Below are 19,477 nucleotides of genomic sequence, written 5' to 3'. Positions count from 1 at the left end.
GGGCGGTGCAATGCCAAGGGAGTCTGGGGATGGGGGGACGGTCCTTGTGGTTGGAGGCAGTTCAATGCCTGGGGAATGAGGGGGGCGGTCCCTGTAGCTGGGAGCGGTGCAATGCCAGGGGAATGGGGGGGGGGGAGGTGCAATGCCAGCGGAATTGGCGGAGGGGGGTCCCTGGGGATGGGAGCGGTGCAATGCCAGGGGGGTGGGGGTGGGGTCGGTCCCTGGGGCTGGTGCAATGCCTGGGGAATTGGGGGGGTGGGTGGAGTCCGTCCCTGGGGCTGGGGGCGGTGCAATGCCTGGGGAATGAGGGGGGCGGTCCCTGTAGCTGGGAGCGGTGCAATGCCAGGGGAATGGCGGGGGGGTGTGCAATGCCAGGGGAATTGGCCGGGGGGGGGTCCCTGGGGCGGTGCAATGCCGGGGGTGGGGTCGGTCCCTGGGGCTGGGGGCGGTGCAATGCCAGGGGAATGGCGGGGGGGGGGTGCAATGCCAGGGGAATTGGCCGGGGGGGGTCCCTGGGGCGGTGCAATGCCGGGGGGGGGTGTCGGTCCCTGGGGCTGGTGCAATACCAGGGGAATTGCGGGGGGGGGGGGGGGAGAGTCGGTCCCTGGGGCTGGGGGCGGTGCAATGCCAGGGGAATGGCGGGGGGGGGCAATGCCAGGGGAATTGGCCGGGGGGGGGTCCCTGGGGCGGTGCAATGCCGGGAGGGGGTGTCGGTCCCTGGGGCTGGGGGCGGTGCAATGCCGGGGGGTTGGGGGTGGGGTCGGTCCCTGGGGCTGGGGGCGGTGCAATGCCGGGGGGGGGTGTCGGTCCCTGGGGCTGGTGCAATACCAGGGGAATTGCGGGGGGGGGAAGAGTCGGTCCCTGGGGCTGGGGGCGGTGCAATGCCGGGGGGGAGGTAGCTCTGTCCCTGCAATAGCTTGCGGGGGGTGGCCCGGCCCAGACCGGTCCGGGGTGGCTGCTGTCGGGCGGCACGTAGGGCGCGGATCAGCTGACGAGCGGGGCCGGCCTTGGAGCCCAGCAGCGGAGGGGAGGGATATAAAGGGCGGCGCGTCCCGCACCCCGGCCCCGTAACTCCCCCTTGCAGCGCCGGCGGCCCGGGCCGTGTGTACCATCAGCAGTGGCGGCAGCGCTGCGGAGCCCGGGCTCGGTAGGGACTGAGCCGGGGGGCGGACTGCAGGGCATGGGGGGGGCCCCGGGGGGGCGGACTGCAGGGCATGGGGGGGGGGCCCCGGGGGGGCGGACTGCAGGGCATGGGGGGGGCTCCGGGGGGGCGGACTGCAGGGCATGGGGGGGCCCCGGGGGGTGGGGGCGGACTGCAGGGCATGGGGGGGGCCCGGAGGGGGGAGCGGACTACTGGGCGTGGGGGGGTCCCTTTAGACAGGGGGTGGCAGAGACTCCCCCAAGCAAGACGCCTGTGGGGGAGGGTGGTTGCAATGGAAGCCCCTGGATCCGTGCAAACGCCTCCCCCCCGCCCCCCGCTGATCTGGGGACGAAGCGCGGGGACCCCCGAAAGCAGCTGCAAAGGAGAGACCTTTGTGGCGGGGGAATTGCTGCTTTTCTTGCATGGATTTCAAGTGGGGTGGGGGGCTGACCCCAGGCCATTCCTACTAGTGGGCCCGGAGCTGAAGCTGGTTTAAGGAGTGTGTGTGTGGGGGGGTTGTTTTTCGGGGAGATCAAACCCTTATAATCTCTCTTTTAGAGAGATCTAATCTTGCAGGGGGTGTGGTGTGTGTGTTTTGCATTAAGGTGAAATCCCCCCGCCCCCACCACCAAAAAAGGTGGCTCTGTGAGATGCAGATGACTCGTGTGTGCTGCAAAACCCCTTTCTCCTGGGGGGGCTCGGGGTGGTTTGTAGCCCAGAGGACCCCCGCAGCGCACAAGGAACCTGAGTTGGTGCCGTTTGCCCTGTCCCCCAAATAGTCCTGGTTCAGAATAATTCTCTTTGTTGTCACTGAGGCGCATGGACGCGCAATGGTTTCAGATCTTGCAATGCCAGAAGCTTCCCCTCTCGCTTCTCATTTAGAACCAAACACCGGGGAGTTTTATTGACCTGGCTACTGGGATGGGGGGAGAGTCTGATGAGGTGGGGGGGGGCTGTTCGCATTGCAGCCTGTTCTGCCTTGTTTTGCATGGATCAGCTGGCGGGGAGCACCCTGGGGGCTTTGTTTTGGTTCAGGATTTGTGTGCTGGGGAAGCAGTCGGAAGAGGCCCAGGGAAGTAGAAGTTAGGGCTATTGCTTTGAAAATAATCTTTATTTGTATGTGCAAGATTGAGGTGCTGGAGAATTAATGGCTTTATAGGTAGAGCGGGCAGGCCATTCATCCAGCATTAAAATGTATCTGTGCCCTCTCCCTGAGTAAAAATGTCACAGGATGTCGTATAGGCTCCCCAGAAGCCGTCTAACAATCCCTGTATCTTTTTCCTTTTCCTCTAGGGTCTCCATCCAGCCAATCAGAACTAGCTCTCCTGCTTTCCCAATTTACTTTTTTCCCCCCATCTTTTTATTCAGTTTTTTTTTCCTTCCTCAACGTTTTTTGGTCAAAAATCTCAACAAAATGGTGCAGAAGAAAACAGAAATTAAAGGTTTCCATCGTTCTTTCAAGGTAAACCTTACGAAGTTCTTTCTTTTGTTCTGCATTTGAGCCTCTGTTGTGGTGGGTTTTTTTCTTTTTTTAAATTGACTTGTCAATTGATTTTTGGTTTGTTTACATCAAAGTTAGAAATTATTTTTGTTCTTATTTTTTCATGCTGGGACTGTAAATTCTGGAGGTGAATTTGCAATTTGGGTGGGAATCCTTGGAAATCAAGAGGAAATTTATCTTGTCCAAAAAATGCATGCCAAGCTTCAGGGACGCTGGAACCAATAGTAAATGGGGAACCCTTGGAGCATTAGAAACTGGCTAGGGCAATCCTATTTATGTCTCTCTATTGAGACTAGTTCTTTAGGTAATAAGAGTATGTGGTGCTTTAACAGCTTAAAAGAATGGCAGACACATGAATATACGAATAACCAATGAGGTGGTGGACTGCTTGCATGTTCATTGTTAGCTCAAAGGATTTTTAATCTTAGGGTCTTGCTAATTTAAGGAACAAATGACCGAACTGGAATGTTTCTCTATATGGAGAAATATATGTGAAACTGAAAACAGTGGGCTGATTTGCGGGAGGTGCACAGAGTTTTTGTGTTGGAGTTAGGGGTGTTCAGTAGCTCAGCCAATCAGGCCTCAGTGGTTATGTCTACACAGAAACTAAACACCCACAGCTGGCCCAGGCTTGATGGGCTGGGACTGAGGGGCTGTAAAATTGCAGTGTAGACATTTGGAGCTGTGGGACCCTGCCAAGAGGTCACTAAGCATTGGCTGATCAGGGTCCAGAGTAGCTACCTATTCCCAACGGCTCAGTAGCTTGAAATCAGTGTATGTTACAGGATATTGCTTCACCTGTGCACAGTGGATGAACTTCCTTGTTAGTGTTGCAACGATCATATGGCTTCTGCTACCCCAAAAGCCACCCAAAGGAAATACAAGTCCTTCTTGGTATCTGAAAATGGGGGTTAGAGATGTTTTGAAAGTGCCAAAGGCATTTAGGTACATGAGTCCCATTGAGAGTCAGTGGGCTGCCTTCTCCTAAATCCATTCAGTGGTGTTGCAGATCTCTGCCTTAATAAACTCCTGACCATATTAATATTAAAAAAAAAAAAATCTCCAGCTACATACTTGGAATAAAGGGGATGGGAAGAAAGAGAACGTTATCTACAAGAAGATTTCCTGTTAGAAGGTGTGGTATAGATACCTGGCTTCCTGGATGTGGGTTATTGACCTGATTGCAGGGGGATTTCACCAGATGCCTCTATTAGGTCCATGTTTGCCCTGGGTCTGACTCTCAATGATGGATTGAGGGTTTTAAAAATGGTGCATGGGGAATAAATTTTCCAATGTTACAAAGACTCTTGCTCTTAAAATGACCAGAGCAGTACTGTGGATTAGGATTCTCTCCCTCTCGGTGAGCAGGGGGTTTTGAACCATAAGTTGTTGTTGTCAATGGCACGGCTACGGTTAGGGCAATAAGAGCGTTGGTTCTACCGGCAGCGTGGCAAGGTGCTCTGGTGGGAGCTGATGTAGGTCTCGGTGTTGTGCAGGCCTCTACCTCGGAAGAGTTAGTAGGATGGACCAAATATTGCTGGTTTCAGTATCTTTTGCATAGGGTCGCTGAACACAGGCTCCAGTGCGTTTACATGGAAGAAACGTCTTTGGCGCTGGTGGGAGACCCAAGGGGATGTCAAAATAGCCTTGTCTGCTGCTCTTGGGATCCTGCCACCCAGCTGCCTGAAATCCACCATGAATGTCCCTGGAGCGTCTGTTTCCTGCAGCCTCATGGAAGTTGTTCCATGGCTGCACACTGTACTATGCCAGGTCCCAGGCCTGGCAGGCAGGAGGCAGCCGGCTGTGAAACAGGCACTTTCCCCAAAGCTTGGCGGTGCCCAGCTGCTGCACCACCTCCTCCTCCTGGTGTAAGGCCCCCAATCCCTGACTCCTCCAGCACCCAGCTAGGAGCGTCCTTTTTCTTGCTGTGTCTTCAGTTCTCTCTCGGATCAGGGCCCATAAAGAGGATTCGGGTTTAGTGGGATTTTTTTTCGCCCTATGGTAAATGTCTTGTCTGTGCACGACTCCCTATTTCTGGAGGTCCCTCTCTCTATTGTGCGGCTTATGTGTCATAGATTCCCTGGCCAGAAGGGGCCATCATGATCATGTAGGCTGACCTCTTGTAGAATGCAGGCCAGAGAATTTTCTCCAAAATCAATAACTTACTCCAGCCGTCACCTAATCTTGGTGTAAGGGTTTTTTGGCTTTTATCTTGGGGCTACATCTCTCTAAATAGCGCGGATTAAAACAGAATTAGTCCACTGCTCTGAACCAGCCAGAAGGGCTGCATTTAACAGCCCAGTTCTCTTGTATGTGTCAGCATGTTGTGGATTCAGGATATGGCAGCTGGCACAGGGAGTTGAGACTCCATGAATGGTCTCGTTTGTTCGACCCTCTCCTTCTTTCGGATTTAAGGCCCCATCCTGCCAGATGCTGAGCGACCTCTCGAGTCATGCTGTTGAGGGTGCTGAGCACTCGGAGCATTGGGTGATTTGTTGGGGTTTTTTGTCCTGTCCTGTTCTCCCTCCGTCATCGCCCGCCCCCCCCCCCCCGGCATAACTGGCTCCTGGAGCAGTGCCCGTTGCAGGGTGATGTAACTTCTGTTTGGTCTCATGGTGGGGGTGCTGTTACGCAACCCCCTCATTCCATAATAAACCTGTTGCTGGGGGATGATGCGGAGTTAGTGGGTTGGTCACAAAACTTCTAAGTGGAGAAAGAAAATAGTGGTGGGGGGGGGGGGCGGAGGAAAAAAGGAGCCTTGCAGAAGGAGGCGAAAGGGGAATGCTTAGATGGTCTCTAGAACAGAGGGAAATTCCGGAGACCCTGCACTTCTGGTGTTTAGCTTGCCTTTGCTACAGCGTCTCTCCGAATGATTAGAAAGCAGCTGGCTCTGGGTGACCTTGGGTTATAAGGGGCACAGTAAAAATGGGCTCCTTTGGAGGTGCTGTGCCTGCGAAACGTTGATTCTTACTTTGACAAACCCAGGAGTCCTTCTGACAGTCGAAAAGACACACAATCGCCTGCAGATTCTTGCCTGCAAAGCGTCCCAGATTCTAGGGGTTCTGAATCGTCCCCTCTTGGGCCGTGCTGCTGAAGGCAATTGGGCTGGCCTTCCACCAGGGAGAAAGTAAACACGCGCTTTCTAGCTGTTTCTAGCCGTTAGGGAAGCTGGTGCCAAGCCCTGCTGATTGGCTGCAGGGGCAGCCGTTCGTCTGACACAGCCTTCCTCCTGGCTCGCTTCCTCGCAGGCATGGCAGTGGGGCGTGTGTGGTTTGTTTTTAATTCAGCGAGAATTCCACCTCCACCCAAACACATTTCATAACAGGGGGAAGGCTTATACTTTGGTTAACGAGCTCTCTTTGGGGGGATGGGAGAGAAGCGTCCTGGACCTTTAGCTTATAATACTTTCTTAGTGCTTTCCATGCAGGGATCTTCGTGTTCTCTCCATGTTACAATTAGGGAAACTGAGGCACAGAGTGGTGATGTGATTTTCCCTCGCTGTGCCCCCCATGAGTCAGAGATAAAGAAGGGAAATTGGTCCCCAGGCGTCCTATATAGGCCATCCCCTAATTCAAGGCAGCAGCCTGCCTGGCTGTTTTGGGCCTGCTTGAATCTCCCAGATAAAGACCCAAGGCTGGTAGCTCGGCTGGTTGCCAGCACTGTGCATGTTCCTTCTCTAACCCTGGCAGTGCCTTTCACTGGTGACCTCTAACCCCACCCCTGAACGCTCTGCTCTGCCAGTCTTGCCAAAGTATGTATCGGCTCAGTGATGGGGGACAAAAACTGACGCCAGGCTCGTGTACAGTGCTTTTCATTGGTAATCGCCACGCACTTCTCAAAGGAGGGCAGTATCATTATCCCCATTTTACAGATGGGGAAGTTGAGGCACAGAGAGGTGAAGTGACTGGCTCAAGGTCACCTGGCAGGCAACTGGTAGAGCTGGGAGTAGAATAGAACAGAACCTGTCCCCACCTCCTGGTTGCATCTGGACCAATTTTTGTTGGTTTGGGACCTAAAATGAGAGTGGCTTCCAGGTCTCTGAAAGCACAATGCTAGTACAGTGACCCAGGCCCCTGTCCCTCTCTGCTCTTGCCCATGACTTGCCAGCTCAAGCATTCAACTAGTCTGGGCCAATTTGTCCCCATCCTGCCACTCTGGGGTTGAGTGGCTGTACTCATGTCTCTACACAGGAATTAAACCCTCACCGCTGGCCTGTGTCAGCTTCCTCAGGCTGCGGGGCTGTGAAATAGCATGCAGACGCCAGTGCCGGCTCCGGGACCCTTCCCCCTCGCAGGAGTTTGTTTGCTGTGTAGACATCGCCTTCGTCCCACCCAGAGCTCATTACTGCAGGTTTCATTAAGAGCAGCAGCAAAGCGTTGGACGCCTCTCCAGCACCCAATCCTGTGCTTCATTCAAACCTCCCTCCGCTCTGAATGACCCCAATACAGCTGCCACCTGGCACCATCCCGTGCCATGTTTGTTCCCCTCTCCGGCCCTGTGCAAGAGACTGGCGGGGCGGGGGGGGGGAACCATCCCCGGGGAAGTGCTTGGTGATGGCCTATCCTTGTGGCCCTGGCTGGGATGGCTGGACCGAGCTCTCCAGCACCAGCTGCAACGGCTGCTGCGGCTCCAGCTTCCCTGCGCCAGTCCGGTGACTAATGGGTCCCTCCCTCTGAGGAGGTGTGAACCGTGAATGAGCAGGCCCCAGGGGAATGTGCTGCGGGAGAAGGCTGGCCTGAACTGCCACCCTATCATTTGGGCTCGCAGTAGCATGGTTTAAGTTGACACCCAAGCAGCCAGCCCCTGCTCATCTGGGAGCTGATGGCAGGTCAGGGTCATGTGGCATACCAGTCATGCTCTATTTTTGCGCCCTTTTACTGGCATCGAGGCTGTCGCTTCGTAAAACAGCCACTCTGTCTGGGGTTTGTGAAATGCTGGGCGGGTGGAGGGCTGGGCAGGCCCTGCGATTGGGAGGCAGGACTCCTGGGACTTGGTCCTAACTCTGCCGCTCACTTGCTGTCTGACCCTGGGGCGAGTGGGCAATGGAAACCGTGCCTCAGTTTGCCCCGCTGTAAAGTGGGTAGAAGACTGCCCCCCCGGGGGTGTTGAGGCTGAACGTAAAGCGCATTGAGATCCTGGCTGACGACAATGGAGCTGGCTGTGCTGTTAGCTGCCTCTGCCAATCCAACGTGGGAGCAGCTGGCTTTGTTCTTACCACAGCTCGGGGAGAACTGTGGATTTCTTCTCTCTGGTTCGGTCCAAACAGCCCCCACCCCCTTTCCGTATTGCCAAGCTCTGGATCAACCAGCCTAACCGTGACTCCAGAGCCTCACCTCAAACAAGTGACCTGCTGGGTGTGCCAGACAGCTACTTCTACTGCTTACAACGATCCTGAGTCACTCCACCGCAGGAACCAGTGACCGGGCACTTCCATCCTGCCTGGGCTTCTGCGCTTAAGCCAGGAAGGGAGGGACAGGGAGCCAGCTTTCTGCTTGGGTTTATCTTAATGAGCAGAGACTGCCAGCTATGCGGGGATGCTCTCCTTGAAGGGCCCATTCTCTGTTCCAGAAACCAGTGTAACTTACCCACCTCAGTTGTCGGGGACCCTGTGCATGTTGCAGCTCTGATTAGTTGGTGTTGGGTATTAAATTGTCCCTCCCGCAAGCTAGCCACTGCCTCTGGGAAGGCTGTTACCAGCCGACCTCAGACTCCAAGGCGATTTTCTCTAGGCCTGCGTGTAAGGGTAGAAAAATGAGCTGGGCCATGGTGGAGGTGAAGGGGACTTGGCGTGACTGCAACTCCCGAGTACGCAGCGAGGTGTGTTGGTGGGATTCCCTTGCTGGGGGACCCAAGCCAGGCTGGTGGAGCCATAACAGTCTCCACGGGACTCATGTTAGCTGGCTGACGGGCTGGGATGAAGATATTCCAGGGGAGCAGAGCAGGATGTCGAGACCTAGGATAAGTGGCATGGAGACCCTCGGCAGCTACCAGCATGTTCGTGTGTGACTCACCCTGTTCTCTTCCATTCTGAACCTCCAGGGCCAGAACCCATTCGACCTGGAATTCTCCCAGTCAAGTCACCTGGATTCTGTCTTCAACTTTGAGTGCCCGGCCCGCCCCGGTGAGCTCTGCAGACTGCGCTTGACTTTAATACACGGGTGGGGGAGGGATGAAGACTGTTGAATGTTGGTTCCTTCTCCCCTCCTCCCTCTTGCAAACAGCCTTCAGATGCCTGGCCAGATGCCAGAAATACCGTCCCCAGCAGCTCTGATGCAGGGCAGTACTTAAGCACGTGTATGATTTTAAGCACGTGATGTGTGTAGCCTCCCTGAAGCCAATGGGGCTGCTTGCTGGCTCAGACGCATGTCTGGAAGATTGACACACCTTCCAAAATCTGTCCCAAGCTTAAGCCTCATCTCCTGCTGTTTGCTAGGATCCCACTTTCCTTCCCAGTAAATCTCACGACCTCCAGGGATCCTCTCCCCAAACTTCTCTGCTCCAATCCCTGAACTGTTCTCTCATATCATTGTCTTGTCCGCCTTGCGGTGAGGGCACCTGGAAGCTAGGGTCATATCTGACCATACAAAGCGTAAACCAAGCGTGCTATATTGGGTCCTGTGTGGCTAGTCAGTACCTGAATCCAGAGGGTGTATACGGGAGATGAGGTCTGCGCTGTATGGATGCTGGTGTGGTGTTAATGCTTTCTGCATGGCTTTGTTTTGGGACAGACATGCCTTCAAGTCAGCCCATCGATATCCCTGATACCAAGAAAAGGAACAAGAAGAAGAAACGATGCAGAGCTACGGACAGCTTCTCTGGGAGGTTTGAAGGTGAGAGGTATAGGAATTCGCGGGTCAGGGTGGTCCTGCTGGCAGTTCAGGGGGGAGCCGTTTGCCCTCAAAATCCTGGAAACCTCCTGCTCAAGCGGGCACTTGGTTTAATGAGCTTCCCACTTGCCCCAGATCAGAGCTGATCCAGTCGTGCGGACTCACCCATGGAGCAGAGAGGAGCAGAGCACGATGTCATTTGATCACAAGCCAGGCTCTGTAGCGGCAGCTGGGATGTGTGGCAAGAACTCTGTGCCCCGTCTGGCCTTGCAGCTGCACATCTGGGACTCTGCCCCGAGCGCTGGGGCAGGAGCTAACTTCTGCAAACCTCCCCACCCCCAGAAACCAAAAAACCAAAACTGTACTGAAGCGAGGTCCATTCTGCTCCCCACAGATGTCTACCAGCTGCAGGAGGAGGTGCTCGGGGAAGGCGCCCATGCTAGAGTCCAGTCCTGCATCAACCTCATCACCAACAAGGAGTACGCCGTGAAGGTATGGGCTCTGAGAGGCCACGTGGTCGAGTGGGTAGGGCACCGGGCTGGCACTGGGGAGAGCGGGGTTCTGTTCCCGGCTCCGGCAGTCACTTCCCTCCTTTGACTTTGCTTTCCACTCCCACCCTTAATTTGTCCTGTCCCTTTAGATGGCATGCTCTTGAGTGCTTAGCACATTTGCGCTCTGATCTCTGGAGGGATCTGTCGGCGCTACTGTGATACACATAATAATGAGGCTGGGAGACTTACCCCACCCCTCAGCCTAGAAGCAGGAGGAGAGGGCAGAGGGAGGTAGCTAAGTCTCTAAACTGTCCATCCACCCCAAACTTGCCTAGGGCTGTTGGTGAGAGGAGGAGACAGACAGTTGGTGTTGGTGGTGCCTAACGCTATGGGGCTGGCTCTGCTTGGCCTGTTTTGATGGGCTTCAGCCGTTAGCCTTCCAAGAGACGGGAGGATCTGAGCCAGCCGGGTGCCCATCAAATGGCCTGGATGGACCAGCGTTGGTGCTGGAACTTGCAGAGCGGGTGGCAGCACTGTGTGCCGAGGGGAGGGGAGACGGCTCTGTAGTAACCGCTTTACTGAGCAAATCAGAGTAGCTGCGGCTAAGCTCAATTAAAAGGGGTCGTCCGAAGATAGCCGGGGAAAGGAAGCTCTTGAGAAGACTGGCTCACTTAGTGTAGGAGATCCTCCTGGTCCAGTCCCTGTGAATTGCTGAGGGTTCGTCCCTTGTGTGCGGTGCCCAAGGCCATCCTGTGTGTGGGAGGGCAGTGCAGTTGGATCTTTACGCAGCCCTGAGTAAAAACCCAGGGCTCAGTGGCCACCCTGGTCCTGAACAGATGCAGCTGAAGATCCTAGATGTGGTCCAACTTAAACAAGAAGCCTGTGTAAGACTAGATCCCCCCGCAGACAGAGATGGGCTCGCTGCCTTTTGACATCGCTCAGCTTGTCGGCCCCGGTGTGGGGGAAGGCGGCCTTATAATTAAGGTGCGGGGTTGGGGGTCACGAGACCTGGCTTCTGCTCTTGGCTGTGCGACAGACAGACCTAAGGCAGGTTTCTTCACTTCTGTAATGTGGGCTTGATCCCTACCAGGCAGGGGAGTCTGGGAGGGTAAATTAGTATTCCCAGAGCACCTGGGGAGGACAGATGAGTGGGAAGGATTATGCTAGTGGGACGGTTAGACTCATTTGTGTGTTGGGCGTCTTGACGCCTCCCAGCAAGCGGGCGGGAAGCAGAACAGGTCCTGGCGAGCCGCCTCCCTGCTGCCTGTGTGATCGCCTGCCGGGCTGTTGGAACTCCAGACGAAACCTGTCGAAGTGCAGTTCTGTCGGGGCTCAGATTACCGCAGCAATGCAGGCTCCTCTGGGCTGGGAGCCATCGTGCCTAGTTCTTTGCAGGACTCCCGGGAAAGAGCGCCGCTGTATGGCAGCGTGCAAAGCTTGCCCACACCCAGCCTGTTCGGTCTGTGCAGCTGAAGCCTCAGCAAGCGGAGTGGGGCCAGCCGGTGCCCCTTTGTACTGAACAGCGATTGGCTCCTTGGCATCAGGCATTGCCATTGCGGTGTGCTGGCATCTGCACGGAAGCGATAGGCTGTGGCTGGATGCCTGTGTGGAGGGGAGGGCTGCGAGAGTGGGGGGCTGCGCGCAGGGTCATGCCCTTCTGAAAAAGGGAAGCGTGTTGGGTTTGGAGGAGAGCAGCTGTTGGCTGTTTGAGCTGCAGTCTCTGGGGAGCGTCTTTGCTTGTGCAGGGGACCGTTGGGCAAGCGGCCCACGGGAGGGGAACAATGCCGCCCTTCTCCAGCAGCTTGGCACGCCTGGTGCCTCAGCAGAGCAACAAGGGCCGTGTGTATCGGACCAGAAATCTGACCCTCCATTTCAGACACCGACGTTTTTTGCTACAATAGAGCAAAGGGGAGAAGCCCTTCTGGGCAGTCTGAGGCCGTTCCATGCGCCAAAGCTAGCAGCCTGGCATGGAACTGCCCTGTACCATATTCATCAGGGTGAGGCTCTCAAAGCACTTTACAAACACCTGAGCCTCAGGCTCTGTGCTGGGGGTCCGGGAAGTAGAATTCCCCATGTCCCCCATGGGGAAACTGAGGCACTGAGAGGGAAGTGACTGCCTGATGTCATGTAGCAAACTGGTGGCAGAGGGAGGCTCAGAACCTAGGAGTCCTGATTGCCAGCCCTGCACTCTGCCCCCTACGCTGTCTTGGGCGCTTCTTAGAACTCCCTGCCCTGAGCTGCCTTTGCAGGAGGCTGTACTCTGACCTCTGCTCTACTGGTGTAAATCCAGAGTGACTCCACTGCAATCAGTGCTTACTCCAGATTTACTCTGCTGTGGCCGACCCCAGCCTGTGGCCCGGCTTATCTTGTATATTTATGGCTGTCTTTGTACAAGCTCTCTCTCCACAGAGCCTGGGGAGGAGGGAGAAGGGGCCCTTATCTCTGCAGCCAAACCCCAGGGCTGCCCTTTGAAGTGTGTAGGGGCCTCTGTTTTGCTTGGCGCATTAGACACGTGACCCGTTGTTTGGCTGTCCCCCTGGAATGAGAGCAGCTCCTCCCCTGCGGAGGGAAGGGTGTGGAGGAGAAGCTGGCATGGCTAATGCTGTCACCTCCCTGAGGGGTGGGGGAAGGAAAGCAGCCTTCTCTGCAGCTGGTTAACCCCTTCAGGGATCTCTGAATGGAGCCACCCTGCCTGGCTTGGTCTCTGGGATCTGTGGACAGGGTGCTGTTTGGCTTGTTAACTGCTCTAGGGGTGTGTTTTGGCTTATGTAGCTAGGACGCTGTAGCAATCCAGTTTGGGATCTGAGCTCTGGCATCGTTCCTACTGGATCCCCTCCCTGTGCCCTGGGACTTTGGGGGGTCCAAGGCCCCCCCTCCTCAAGCAGCCTGTGGGGCCACGGTCAGTCTCCAAACTCCTCTCCCTACTTCTGTTTCAGATCATTGAGAAGAGCCTTGGACACATCCGGAGCCGGGTATTCAGGGAGGTGGAGATGCTCTACCAGTGCCAAGGACACAGGTATGGGGGAGCTCCCTGCTAGGCCAGAGGCATACTGGTTCTTGGGATCTCTGTTGCTGGGTGGGTGGGCATTGCTTTAGCTTACGGCCAAGACTTGCCACCCCCCTTCTCTTTGCAGTCCAGGGTAAAGGTGGGAAGATGTGCTTGCTCCCACCTTAACCTTGGCGGGCCATGTGAGCATCTCTGGCCTACATTAACACCTGTTCTATAGCAATGAGTATAGATCTCTTTTTAGCTGCGTTGACCCACCAGTAACCTGCTGAATGCTGGAGATGACTCTGAAGGGCTCTTCCCTCTTGTAGGCCGCGTGCAGGGTTTGGGAAGAGGGGGTTTGTTGCATTTGTGGAGAGTTTAGTCTCACTGCGCAGAATAGTAAGACCAGCTCCCTGGATAAAAAGCTGAGCGATGCTCTTTCTCGATAGCAGCGTGTTGGCCAAGGGAAGCATCTGCTGACAATTAGGGCTGTGGTATAGCTAAGTCTTTGAGCGGGACACTGAGAAAACATCCCCTGGAATGCTGGGAAACCAGCTGTGGGCCCAGGGCCTTCTGGTTCCAATAACTGAAACCCAGTTCTCCTTGGCGCCTGTCCTGCGTCTGCACGCCCATGCACGCTCGTGGCGTGGAGGAGCCAGCTCTGGGAAGGCCCTGTGGCTGGCTGGAGGGGGAGCCTTGTGGGACAAGAGGGCAGAGCTGAGCTGATATCCCCCCCGCCGCTCTCCTTACAGGAACGTCCTGGAGCTGATCGAGTTCTTCGAAGAGGAAGATCGATTCTACCTGGTGTTTGAGAAGATGCGAGGAGGTAAATATCCCTGCAGGAGCACTGCCTCCTCCTCCCTCTTCGTGGCACCGTTCACCTCTGGCTGGCGGGGCGGGGGCTGTGTTTTCTAGGCCAGGACCTCTCAACCGTTTCCTTTCTGAGGTGCGCCCCCCCCCCCCCAATATGCTAGAAAAACTCTGCAGCCCACCAGTTTCACAATTGTTTTTTCTGCATATAAAAGCCAGGGCCAGGATTAGGGGGAGCAAGCAGGGCAGTTGCCCAGGGCTCCACGGCACAGGGGGCCCCACAAAGTTGCTTGGGCTTTGGCTTCAGCCCCAGATGGCAGGGCTGGGAGCCCTGTGAAGCTTCAGCTTTCTGCCCTAGGCCCCAGCATGTCTAACGCTGGCCCTGCTTGGTGGCCCCCCTGAAACCTGTTCGCGGTCCCCTAGTTGAGAACCACTGATTTAGGCTCCCCTCTCCCCCCTGAGGCCTGATGGAGATCCCTTCCGCCAGCTGGGAAGCTCGCAGCTTGGCAAGGATGGGTCCCGTCATAGCCCATCACCATTCAGCAGCGCGCAATTCCCTCCAGACTCTCACGGCTGGCTCCTGGCCTGCAAAATCCCTGGTCCCTGCTTCCCGAACGCTTTGGTGGGGAGGCGCTTCGGAGCCAGGGGGTGGGATGCTGAGGAAGAAACGCGGGGATGAGGCCTTGCTAACAGCTGCCCTCTCCCTCTCCTGTGCCCTAGGCTCCATCCTGACCCACATCCACAGGAGGCGTCACTTCAATGAACTGGAGGCCAGTGTGGTGGTGCAAGACATTGCCAGTGCCCTTAACTTCCTGCACAACAAAGGTGAGGAGCAAAGGGCGGGCACTTGCTGGGCTCTGGGGGGAGGGCGTGGGCTGGAGGAGGTTATTCCTCCTTGCACTGGGAGAGCCCATGATCCTAAGGCCTGAGAGTTCATGCCCAGCTCCACCCCTCGGCCACTAGAGACTCTCCGGGAGGACTGTGTGGTGGTGCGAAGGGAGTGGATGGGGGCTCTGCGTAGCCCGTTCCCCAGGTTCCTGGGTGCTCCCTTCCCCAGGCAGACGCGGTGACGGGCTGCACTGGCCTGCCAGAGCTTGCAGGGTGTCTCGGGCCCAAGCACTTCTCTCGCCGTTGCGCTTCCCAGAGCATCCCGTAGCAGGGTGGCTGGGGCTTGCCGATGCGGGGAACCAGCCCCCCTAGTGTTCCCCGACCGTGCAAGCCCTGGGCTGCACAAGAGCCAGGCTCTGAACTGTCCCAGGAAAGCAGCAGCCCCTGTTGACTCTGGGGTTTCTTGTTTTTTAACAGGTATAGCGCACAGGGATTTAAAACCAGAAAATATTCTCTGTGAGAGTCCCGACCAGGTGAGTGGCAGGCTGCCTGGCTAGCAGCACGTCCAGAGACATGCCACTCTTTCATTCCCTGGCTTGGCAGGAGCTGGGGTGGCTTGGAGGAGGGGAGCTCCTCTCCAGCGGGTGGGCTAGCCTCTTGCTGGGACGTGGGTCTGGGCTCCTGGGGAGCCTGGGCCCTGCTTGTGTGGGGAGGGCACTGGTGGGAAGGAGGTAGCACGAGGTGGGGGAGGCAGAGAGTTCAGTGGGCAGCAAGGCTGTGATGTTAACCCTTTGCATGCAGGTTCTCAGAAGGGGCCTACCCCCCAGAGAAGGAAGCCATCTCAGAGCTGGGGAGGGAGCATGGCTGGCTGACTGGGCAGAGTTTTGCTGTTGATAACCTCCGGTGGAGGGCAAAGGCCAGATTTCAATTTGCTAAGAAGTGACTCCCGGGGGGAGATGCTGGGGTGATGCATGTGGGCCATGGACACGTCTAGTGTGTGGGGGATCTCCAGGTCACCTCTGGCCTTGCATGGTGAACTTCACAGGCGCGTCGCAGTTCAATTTAGTGATCGACTTCTTTGCCTCTTCTGTCCTGTCCTAGGTTTCCCCTGTGAAGATCTGTGACTTTGACCTGGGAAGTGGCATCAAATTAAATGGCGATTGTTCTCCTATCTCCACCCCTGAGCTGCTCACACCCGTAAGTATTTCTGCCCCCTCACTAATGTGTGAGGGAGTGGCCTAGTTGGCTTTTGCGGGGAGGATGGGACTGTCATGGAGAGAGAGAGGTCTTGAACCATAGACTGGCTAGCCACCAGCTGGCTGGTGGGAGACTAAGGCTGCTTATAGACGTCTGGGAAGATGACCAGCATTGTGCATTTGTGGCAGGAGTCCTGGCCACTAGGGCTAGACTTCTATCAACGGATGCAGCCCGCTTGGCGCTCTGCTCCCCTTGGAGTACCAGCTGGACTTCTGCAGTTACCTCTGCTCTGGCACCAGTGTCCATAATCTATTGTTTTTAGTCGCTGTTGGACTTTTCAACAAGGCTCCCTTTGCAACTCTGGCCCCCTTAACTACCCTGTACCGTGGCTGGCATCGGCCCAGGGGCATTCCTGTAACTGGTTTCCAGAATAGAAACTGGGGGTTGTAATTCGGCGGGGAGCCTGAGAAGTGTAGGCACAGCCAGGCATGCTGGGAAGGCCGTGGCTGAGGGACATAGAACAGCCGTCCCTGGGCACTGGGGGATTCCTGAAGTAGGCAAGCCTGACACTGGGTCTCTCTAGGCAAAGGGCCTTTGAAGGGGGCTGGGAAACAGACCCTGTGGAAAGTGGGGAGCATTAGGAAACTAGAGGCTGTGGGTGGATGATTGGAGAGAGTAAAGCACTGGGCAGGGTTGTGGGGCGGAGGGGGGTTGTTGCATACACTGGTTTCCGCCCCCTATGGGGATGGGGCGATCGGCTGCCAGGCGTTGCTCTCCCGAGCCTGTCCTTGAGAGGCTCATGCATTATTCATCCCCCTTGGAGAGGGGAGCGAATTTGAGAAAGGGTTACATAATGCGTTTTTTAGCATGCCCGGCTTGCTTTCAGACGGGGGGAGGGGGGTGGCGCACCGCCAAGCCAGTGCAGAGGAGAAGTTAAAATCTAGCCTTAGCAACAGCCGGCCCCATTGGCTGCGGGGAAGGAGCCAGAGCGGCTTGGGCGGGGCAGGATCTGCCGTTCCCTGGCGGAAGCTTACAGAAGTGGGTCAGGCGAGATGTGGCTGGGAACGGGATGGCGGGGGAGAGGCGGGGGGGGGGGGATGTCTCTGACTTGCAGCGTTGGTTGCACTGGGGTGGGGGCGTGGGAGGTAGTTGGGCCCAGTGCTTTAGATTTCAGCACCTCCTTCTACTTTCAAGGCTGGGGGGTGATGACTCCCTGCCCTGCTTTTCATGGAAGTAGGGGCTTTGGCACATAAACTTGCTTTTCTCCCTGCTGCCTGGATTAAGGCCAGGAGGGACTATTATGATCATCTAGCGTGAGCTGGGCCAGAGAATTCCAGCTCCGAACTGACCCCGATCTGCAGCCAGCAGAGTCCTGCAGAAAGGGTCCCACTAACCCATCCTGCAGCCGCCAGAACCCCTGGGGGAGCAGGGCTGTCGCTCACCCGGGATACGCTGCCTGGTTCTGGGAGGCAAGGACTGCCTGGCACATGGGGTCGGGCAGAGGCAGAGCCCCACGCCCTTGTTTACTGGCATCGAGGTCGGCTTGGGTTCACGTGTGCTTCAGAAGGGCAGCGCCGCGGCTGATGCAACGGTGGCATCGGGAACTTCTCCTGAGCTGAAGAGCGCTGCTCCCGGCTGGCCTGGGAACGCTGGGTGGGGGTGGGAATCTGGTGAGACATGCCAAACACGCCTGCCCTCCCGGGGGAACTCTCTCTGCCTATCTGCCCCCGTGTGTTTATCTCTGGGGGCCACTCTGCTTTGCACCTTGCCCCTCCGGTGCCGCTTACAACTCTGGCTGGGGTTTCTGGGGGACAAAGTTCTGCTTTCTGTTTCCTATGCTGTTGTGGGGGGAGGAGAAAAGCTGCTCGGGGCCCCTCGTGCGGGCACCAACCCTGCCTGGGGTTCTCATCTTGCAGAAGGTTTTTCTTTTCTGTGGCATCAGCTGTTCCTGTGCTCGGCTCTCATTATAAGCAATTATCTGATTGCTGTGGGGTTGTTTCCCTCCCCCACCAGGCCTGTGTGGGCTGATCCATCACGTGGGCTGGGGCTGGAAAGCCCCAGACTGCCTAAGGGCGGGAGGGGGAAGGGACAGGACTGTGGAGACATCTGTGGCTCTGGTTACATCAGCTGTTTAACTCCTGCCCTTCCCTTCACTAGCTCACTGAATGCAGGGCCTTCCAGTCCTTGAATTCTGATGTCCATTACTCTCTCCCACGGGGATCAGCTGGGGGCGGGGGATGAGAGGGTGACTCAGCTGGTTTTTGGCTGCTGTTCACATCTGGGGGGCTGTTGATGTAACAGGTGGAGAAGGATTTCCCCCTCCTTTGGTACAGGAGATGGTGGGTGGTTTCCAAACAGCAGCCCTCTCCCCCAGTACGGTGCATTTCTCTGATTACCTCTGGTTTCCTGGAGGGTGGATCAAGGTGGCTGCGTGGCCCAAGGCACTGCACCAGGTTTGCTGCCTTTTCTGGAAGCGCAGGTTCAATACCAGCTTCTGGGAGAGAGTGGAGAATTCAATAGGGAGGGATCTTTTCCTATCCTTAAAGTCTGATTCTTGCGTAAGGGGCACCAGACATTCAGTTCCATTCCTGCTGCTCCCATTTCCAGGAAGCATGTGGGGGCAGAAGCTTCCCTCTCCCCCGGGACCCTTCACTGTAATAAAGAGGGAAGAAGCCTGTATAAAATGAATATGCTGAGTTCAGAGGGAAACCTGCAGAGTGGAAGGGAAGGGCTGGGTGTGGTCGGACGAGATGAGCTGTAACTTCTGTTAAAACAGTGGTCCCCAAACTGTGGGGTACGCCCTGCTAGGGGGGCATGGAGAAACATTCCCGGGGGGGGAGGGAGCACCACCCAGCCCTGCTCCTGGCCCTGGCCGTGGCTCCTAGGGACCAGATTAGGGAGGGAGACACGACCAAAAAAGTTTGGGGACCAATGTATTAGAAGGTCATGTGCTATCAAGCTAGCGCCCATCAAGGGTAGAGTTGGGACATAGCATTCTGGGTCCATCCTGTGACTTCATCCAGACTGTAACAAACTTAAACGGATTTGAGTGGAGGAGGCAGGATCATCTTGAGGTTGAGCCACTGAGTTGGTCCAGTGGGCTGAGCTCTAGACTGGGATTCAGGAATCTTGGGTTCTGTTCCTGGTGCTGTCACTGGCCTGCTCCTTGGGCATGTCACTTCTCTGTGCCTCAGTTTCCCCATTAGTAAAATGGGGATAATGATGCTAACCTCTTTTGTTAAAGCACTTTGCAATCTGGTCACGAAAAGTGCTACATGAGAGCTAGGTATTTATTATTAAGCTAGATATTTAGATACAGGATGGGGGACTTATAGAAGATTGCTTTTCTCCAATGATTAGACACTGCTGATTAGACAGAATACAGCCAGGGATGTAACTGATCCGTCTCTGCACGGCCTCTCCTGTGGGGACATCTGGGTGTCTTTACCGTGTGCTTCGTTCCCTGTGGCCCACCTGGTGGTCCCAGAGTCGTATCTAGTTCTTCACTGCTCTTCAGTGGCATGTTAGGACCTCGGGGGATGCTCGTAAGGTGGTTGTGTGCAGCCCTTCCAAGAAAAATGGGTCTGTTTATAGCTTGTGGTCATCTGCTCCTGCCAGAGCAATGCTTGGGAACAATTTCCCAGAGGGACTGTTGTGCATAATTAACCCAGCAGTTCAAGCCAAGCTATGTCT

At 56.0% G+C, this 19,477-nt stretch overlaps 1 protein-coding gene across 1 annotated transcript in view; it reads left to right on the top strand.

Moving 5' to 3' along the window:
* The first annotated feature begins 1,048 nt into the window (after window positions 1–1,048).
* The window catches only part of MKNK2 (MAPK interacting serine/threonine kinase 2), a 28,086-nt gene continuing 9,657 nt past the window's right edge, over window positions 1,049–19,477 (top strand). Inside the window, exons 1-10 of the mRNA XM_084614648.1 lie at window positions 1,049–1,147; window positions 2,435–2,603; window positions 8,682–8,763; window positions 9,371–9,472; window positions 9,864–9,961; window positions 12,897–12,976; window positions 13,702–13,775; window positions 14,480–14,584; window positions 15,065–15,120; window positions 15,689–15,784. Coding sequence (XP_084470774.1) covers window positions 2,556–2,603; window positions 8,682–8,763; window positions 9,371–9,472; window positions 9,864–9,961; window positions 12,897–12,976; window positions 13,702–13,775; window positions 14,480–14,584; window positions 15,065–15,120; window positions 15,689–15,784 — 741 coding nt within the window. The 5' untranslated portion in view covers window positions 1,049–1,147; window positions 2,435–2,555. The remainder of the gene's footprint in view (window positions 1,148–2,434; window positions 2,604–8,681; window positions 8,764–9,370; window positions 9,473–9,863; window positions 9,962–12,896; window positions 12,977–13,701; window positions 13,776–14,479; window positions 14,585–15,064; window positions 15,121–15,688; window positions 15,785–19,477) is intronic.

The sequence above is a fragment of the Lepidochelys olivacea genome (genome assembly GCF_965140295.1).
Source record: "Lepidochelys olivacea isolate rLepOli2 genome assembly, chromosome: 25".
Classification (NCBI taxonomy): Eukaryota; Metazoa; Chordata; order Testudines; family Cheloniidae; genus Lepidochelys; species Lepidochelys olivacea.
Note: the sequence above shows the minus strand (reverse complement) of the source record. Positions and strands in the feature narration are given on the sequence as shown.